The sequence below is a fragment of the Bison bison genome, unplaced genomic scaffold (genome assembly GCF_000754665.1).
Source record: "Bison bison bison isolate TAMUID 2011002044 unplaced genomic scaffold, Bison_UMD1.0 scf7180017864482, whole genome shotgun sequence".
Taxonomy (NCBI): Eukaryota; Metazoa; Chordata; class Mammalia; order Artiodactyla; family Bovidae; genus Bison; species Bison bison.
Window position 1 is genome coordinate 5,860,163 of NW_011495042.1, and position 7,236 is coordinate 5,867,398.

Genomic DNA, 7,236 nt, shown 5'->3' on the forward strand with positions numbered 1-7,236 from the left:
GCCCGGCCACCCGCCAGACTTGCACAGCGGCATGTCCGCTTCCAAGCAGGCAGCCTCGATTGTGAGGTGTCTCTGGGCCTGGCCTGTAAACGTGGGAACATCAAACACTCTAACTCCCAGGGCGGCTGCAGGGACCAGATGACACGTGGGGGTGGAGGACTCTGCCAATGACAAAGCACTGCAGAAGCAAGGGGTCCCACCCTCTCGGAGGCCGGGGGCACAGAGCCAGGCACCACTTGGGGGGCAGTGGGCAGATGCTGGCAACTGTCACTATCTCATTCTCTCTGTCCTCCTCAGTTTCCCACACGCCCTCCCAGTCATTCACTCATTCAGAGCGCAGACATCCCACCTTCCCCTCTGGGGCTGGCAGGGTCTCCTGAGAGGCAATGCCCCCGAGCAGCCGCCAGGTGGAAATTCTCACGGAGCCCACTAGATGTCGCTCCAACCCTGCCACCGTGCCTAGAGCAGCTCCTGGCAGAAGCCCCCTTCCTGGTTTCTGAGCCCCGAGCCCCTATCCCAGCTCCAGCTGGTCTTCTCCTGGAAAAAGGGCAGGGGGACTCTTTCTTTGCCAGAAACCAACAAAACGGGGACCCCAGGGCAGAGCCTGAGGGCCTGGGAAAAAACAGCCATCTCTGATAGAAAGGCCTCACCCCCAAAAAAGTAAAAGGGAAAATAAATCGATGAGTGTTCACCTCTGATGTTTCTCACACTCTCCAGATCTGGCAGCCTAAACACAGACTATTTTACGAGCTAAGGTGCACCATGCACTTTTCACTGGCTTTGACCTTTCTTACTGCTGCAAAGACCCAATGATTCGTAGAGTTTTACAACAAGGAGATATTGTTATATTTAAGCAATGGGCTCTGGAAACCCCTGAGATTCCACGTAAAATTTTATGTGTATGCACATGTTTTCTGGGGAGAGAAGCCATGGTTTTATCAGATTCGCCACATGACTGTCCAAAACCGGACAAGAAATAACGGAACAAAAGTCATTTACCCAAAAAGGACACCAAAATAAAACTGACAACACATTCAGCGTCTACGATTCCAAACTTTCCCACGTGCGAAATCCTGCCCCACACTCCCCCGGTCCTTCCTTTCCTCATACCTGGCAGACAGAGTCAGGCAGGACTCGGGAGTCTCGATCTTCAGGGCGTAGGGCACTTTCTCCATCACAGGGCGGCTGACCTGGAAACCAGGAGCGGCCCTCAGGATGGGCACGGGAGGGGTCCTGCCACCGCCCAACTCTGAGCCTGAGCTTCCTCACTGCGAAGGGCAAACCTTTCTCACCTGGAAGATGGGGTGTGTGTGTCTGTGTGTGTGCATGTGTGTTTGTGTCTCTGTGTGCGTGTGTGCACAGTGGGAGCCCAGCTGCTGACTCTGACTCTGTGGCCACCCGCTGACCCCCAGGAAGGCATCCTTCTCGGAGCCCACTGTGCTGGACAAGCACCTGCCCAGTGGGCACCCTCCAGATGGCCTCTGTCAGACTCCTGCGCGGACGGATGCTCTGGTCCAAAAGGGGAAGACACCTCCCAGGTTAGCAAGGTCACCCTTCTCCAGGTCGGGGACCGCGGGAGGGAGACAGCCCCCTGCAGGCCCCCTTCAGCTCTTCCTCCCTTCTAGCCCTCCGCCCTCCCAAGTGACAGCCCGCACATACCCCATTCCCCCACTTCGGTGCTTCCCTTTCTAACCCAGTCCCCACGATGGTCGGGAATTACCTTCCTAAAACTCCCGGCTCATTGAAAATCCCCATCAGCTCCAACCAGCCCCGTATCTGGGACCCTGGTCACACTGAGTGAGGTCACACCTGACCCGGTCACACCGTCCTGTCTCTCCAAGCTCACCCAAGAGACTGTCCAGCTGAGCCGGCCTCTCTTAAGAAATAGCTGCCGCTTGAACAGGCATTTGCACACTCGCGTGCGTTACTCAGAGCAGCCAAAAGGTGGAGGCCACTCTAGTGTCCACGGATGGACGATGGGTACACAAAGTGTGGGCTAGCCTACACCCACGATGGAGCACTATTCGGCCTTAAAAAGGAAGGAGGTTCTGACGCTTGCGACCACGTGGACGAACCCTGAGGCTGTTATGCTAAGTGAAGTAAGCCAGTCACAGAAGGACAAGCATCGCCTAGGAGTCCACTTATATGAGGTCCCTAGAGCTGCTGAGTTCATAGGGACAAAGAGTAGAATGGTAGTTGCCAATGCCTGGGGAGGAGAGGGGGAGAATGAAAGAGTTTAAGGGCACAGAGCTTCAGACTGGAAAGATGAAGAGAGTGCTGGGGATGGCCGGTGCAATGGTACACCGTGAATGCGCTCGATGCCGTCGAACTGTACGGTTAAAACACGGTTCCAACGGCAAACGTACATTACGGATATCTTAACCACGATCGATAAACACACGTCTGCTTGCTTCCTCTCTCCGCATTCTCCTCCCCCAATGGACCCCCTTCCTTGTCTCTCTTCCGCATTTATCCAAATATTATCCACTCTGGGCAGCCCTCCCTCATCCCACCCTCCCTGAGCTCCCGACGACAGAATCCTGGGGCCCTCCTCATCTGCAGGCTGTGAGTTCCACAGGCAGGGATGTGTCTCCTCGTCCCCAGGGCCCCCGCCACCCCCAGGGCCCCTGCTCCTGGGCTCTTACCTTCATGCTGGCCACCGCCAATGCGCTCTTCAGCCGGTACTTCCCGTCCTTCTGGGGGTACGTGTACAGCAGCACATCACTCATCTGGGGAGAGGGGACCCCGTCAGACGTGTCTTAGGCCCAGAAGGCACGTGCTGGGCATGTCCTGGAGCCTCACTGAACACAAGCATCTCGCATTCCCAGGGACCAGGGGAGCAAGGGCACTCTGGGCTGAAACAGGAGACCCCTTCTCCGCAATTTCACATGGACACAGAGGAGCAAACGCACACATGCCCACAGGAAGTCCGGGACGGGGATGTCGGTATGAGGTTTATCCAGCACCACTCCAAAGGGAAACAACCCAAACACCTATCAGCGGGTATCAGGACACGGAAACGGCGGCACGTTCACAGCTCGCAGCCACACAGCAACCAGCGGGCAGACAGAACACGCCTGACGACAGGGCTCAGCCTCCAAGACACACCAGCGAGAAGAAGCCGGACTGTGGAGTCCACGTGGCTTCACAACATGTACATGAAGCTCCAGAACAGCTCATCTGCACTGATGGAAGTAAGGGCAGCGGGTGCCTGGGGGACAGTGAGGGGAGGTGCCCTGGGGAACTTCCGTGGGGCTGGATATGCTCCGTATGTCGACCCAAGCAGGTCACATGTCAATATGCAGCTGTCGACAGACACCAACATATACACTTAACACTGATGAACTCTCTATCAAGTCAGCCTCTAACAAGCAGAGTTAAGGAAGGGAGGGAGGGAAGGGGAAGATTCTTGGGGACAGGGAGCTGGCGGGTCCTGTTCACTGCAAGTTAGATAGATAGCGTTAGTCACGGCCGACTCTCTGTGACCCCGTGAACTGTAGCTCGCCAGGCTCCTGTGTTTGCCTGGAGAATCGCGATACTGGAGTGGGTTGTCATTTCCTCCTCCAGGGGATCTTCCCCACCCAGGGATGGAACCCGCGTCTCTTGCATTGCAGGAAGATCCTTTACTGTCTGAGCCTCCAGGGAAGCCCATTCACTGATGCACCTCCAGCAACACAGCTGATGCTTAATTAAGGTTTGTTGAATGAACAACTGAAGTTTGCCACCCCGAAGCAGGGCAGACATGCAGAAACTTAAGCCACTCTGCCTTCAGACAGAGTGTTTCTGTCTGGCTAAGTGCACAGCGCGAAGAGCCGATGGCGTCCTCCAGGTGGCGCTATGGGCCGTCCAACCCTGCTCTGCTGGAGCTGAGTGGCTCCAGACAAGCTGTCTCGCTCCCCGGGGCCTCAGCCGCCCCATCTGCCAAGTGGGGAACACCACCACCCCCACTTCACTACAAGCATCAAGGGAGAGTGGCCCCCGGGGAGGCCCCATGCGTGGGAGCCAAAGGGGATCAGGAAGACGGGGTCTGAAGAGGGGGCGGGAACTCAGGGTCCGCGCTCCTCTGCCCGCAGACAGCGTCTGCAGAGGGGGCGGGATGGGCGAGTTTTCCTGCCACTGGCTCTCCTGGTGCTTCTGGGACTGGCCTGGGCACTGAGCCGTGGTGCAGTCTCAGGCAAGCCCTTCCTCTCTCAGGGCCTCACTGTCTGAACAGAGTTGGAACAGACCAGGGTCGGCAAACTGTTTCGTAAAGGGCCAGATATTCATGTACAGATGTGAGAGCTGGACCGTAAAGGCTGAGCGCTAAAGAGTTGATGCTTTCAAACTGTCTTGAGAGTCCCTTGGACTCCCAGGAGGTCAAACCAGTCCATCCTAAAGGAAACGAACACTGAATATTCATTGGAAGAAGGACTGATGCTGAAGCTGAAGCTCCAATACTTCCGCCACCTGATGCTAAGAAATGACTCATCGGGAAAGACCCTGATGCTGGGAAAGATCGAAGGCAGGAAGGAGGAGAAGGGGACGACAGAGGGTGAGATGGTTGGACGGCATCATCGACTGGACATGAGTTTGTGCAAATTCTGGGAGATAGTGAAGGACAGGGAAGCCTGGTGTGCTGCAGTCCATGGGGTCGCAAAGAGTTGGACCCAGCTGAGCAACTGAACAACAAAGAAAGTAAGTATTTCAGTCTCTGTGGGCCAGATGGTCTCTGCTTCAACTGCCTGACTCAGCCATCGTCTCCCAAAAGTAGGCACCAGAGACACTCAAGGAAGAACGAGTGAGGCTGCACTCCCAGAGACCTCCCTCCACAAAACAGGGGGCCGGCCGACCCCCGGCCCAGAGGAAGCTTCCAAGCCCTGTCCGGCTCTGTTGTTCTAATACTGACAAGAACCACTGGCCAGGCCAGGCTGAGCCCCTGGCAGGAAGGATCTCAATTCGGGCCCCACCGTCCCCTCAGGCAGGCACAGAGGGGGAACCGAGCCACAGACAGGCTAGACTCCCCCCTCCCAGGTCTACAGAGTTCATCGTGGAGGGGTCAGGATCACGAGTGAATAAAGGTGCCTCCAGGGCGTGCAGGGTGGTGTGTTTGGGGGTGGCCACACCCCGCCCATCCCTAGGGAACCCACCCGTGTCACCACGGTGACCCCGCCTTTCTGCGGCTACCCCTGGAGCCACTGCTGCCATGGCAACGCCACCGGCACCCAGGGCTCTGTGAATGGTCCAGGACCACATGGCCTCCCTGCACGGCAGCGCCAGCCTGCCAGAGTGGGGGCTTCTCAGGGGAGGTGACAGGTGGTGGGGAGGATGAAGCAGAGGCAGAAGAGCCTCTGGACTTGGCTCCTCTGGTCTTTATATGGAGCTGAGTGACCAGTGAGGCCAGGCCAAGGCCCCGGGGCACAGGCCACAGAAGCTCAGCAAACCTTGGCAGGCAGCTGCGGATGAGACGCTTCCAGCCAGGCCCGCAATTCCCCTGTTCAGGACTGTGAGGCCAATCTGGAATTTAGCCCCCCAGCTGGCAGGGCCATTGGAGACCACCACACCCTGCCAGCCCTACGAGCGAAAGCGCCCATCTGCACCTGTGACTCCACCAGGCCAACAGAGGTGTTCCAGACACACCGTGTTCCTCACACCTCTACCCTTTGCTTCTGCTGTTCCTGCTCCTGAAATGCTCTTCCTTCATCCGCCTGACAAAACTCCAATCCTTCCTTCCAAGCTTAACGCGGGTACGGTTTTCCCCAGGGAAAAAATACACAAAACACTCAGCATACGGCACAGCACCCAGAGAACACTCAACAAATGCCAGCTGCCCCTGTGCCATCCACCTTCCTATTTCCCCACTCTCCTGGATCCTCTCTTTCCTTCCATATCCCCCCCGCCCATCCCTGAGATTCTGCCCAAACTACTCTCATAACTCAATCTTTACCCTGGACACTGGAGGTTGAGGGCAGAGAAAGGGACCCTTAGCTATTGGGTTCCAGCACCCAGCACACAGGAGGTGCTTCGACAGAGAGAACTCCTACCCACTGACTCGGAGCCTTTCCACTTTTACTTTGCACACAATTCTAACAAAGTGAATGGAGACTGTAATAGCAGGAACAAAAACTGACAGCGAATGGTGGAGGAGCAGAGAGAAAAATTACTTCTAGCAGAGAGGAGAACTTAACAGGCAAAACACCTCGGGGGCTCAGGACGGGGGCCACGACCTGCGTAAAGCTCAGCATCCGCTGCTGTCGTTCAGTCGCTCAGTCGTGTCTGACTGTCTGCGACCCCACGGACTGCAGCATGCCAGGCCTCCCTGTCCATCACCACCTCCCAGGGCTTGCTCACACTCATGCCTGTTGAGTCAGTGATGCCATCCCACCATCTCACCCTCTGTCGTCCCCTTGTCCTGCCCTCAATCTTTCCCATCATCAGGGTCTTTTCCAGTGAGTTGGTACTCCCCTCCAGGCCTGGACGTGCCCTGGTGTTCCAGACTGGGCTGGGACGTCATTAAGGACGTCCCTCTGTCCTGTCCTGTGCACACTGTAGACAGGGCCGGGCTCAGCTCAGAGCCCTGGCTTCCTTCGGGCCTCCGCCCCCGACCTGCTAGGAGGGCGAGCCAGGTCAACTCTCCTTTCTGGGTCTCTGGTGGCTCACATGTCAGATAAGGCAGCTGAACAGTTACCCCAAGTTTAAGACCCTCCTGGTTTTAGGAGGGGCACGTGAATAATGACGTTACACGTCACAACATTCCCCTGAAATCTTTCAAGTAATACCCGAGGGAGAGGCTTAAGCCCTCAGCTTTCGGCTTTCCTGGACGATCCTCGCCCTACGGGGTCGGCTCTGGTCTCCACGGCCTTCCTGCCATCCTCGGGTAACGGCCCCCAAATGCTTCACAGAACCTGTAGTCCGGGCTTGACCGAAGGCCGGGTACTTACCAGAAACAGGTGCCGGGGGCGTCTGTTCTTCCCTGTTACTTTCATCAGCGTCCCTTCCTTCAGAAACTCCTGTGAGCAGAGAAGCAGACCTCGGTGATCAGGCTGACCCCCTGCTCCGTCCAGCGGGAAACCAATTACGGTGCCTCCTGGAGCTCGGGTGAGCGGCTCATGGCAGAAGCCCCCTGCCCAGGAGCCATGCTCCACGCCTGGTGGGGCAGCCCTGGAGACGGGCATCTGGCCTTTGGGGAGCACCCTCTTTGAACCACACCAACCCAGACAGCGGGCCAGCCACAGAGTGGTCCCAACAATGACTCCGCCC

General features: G+C 57.0%; 1 protein-coding gene across 1 annotated transcript in view; it reads right to left on the reverse strand.

Moving 5' to 3' along the window:
- The window catches only part of FGD5 (FYVE, RhoGEF and PH domain containing 5), a 119,739-nt gene that overhangs the window by 13,940 nt on the left and 98,563 nt on the right, over positions 1–7,236 (reverse strand). The window contains exons 15-17 of the mRNA XM_010862520.1: positions 6,918–6,986; positions 2,646–2,729; positions 1,046–1,190 (exon numbers count right to left, since the gene is read on the reverse strand). Coding sequence (XP_010860822.1) covers positions 1,046–1,190; positions 2,646–2,729; positions 6,918–6,986 — 298 coding nt within the window. The remainder of the gene's footprint in view (positions 1–1,045; positions 1,191–2,645; positions 2,730–6,917; positions 6,987–7,236) is intronic.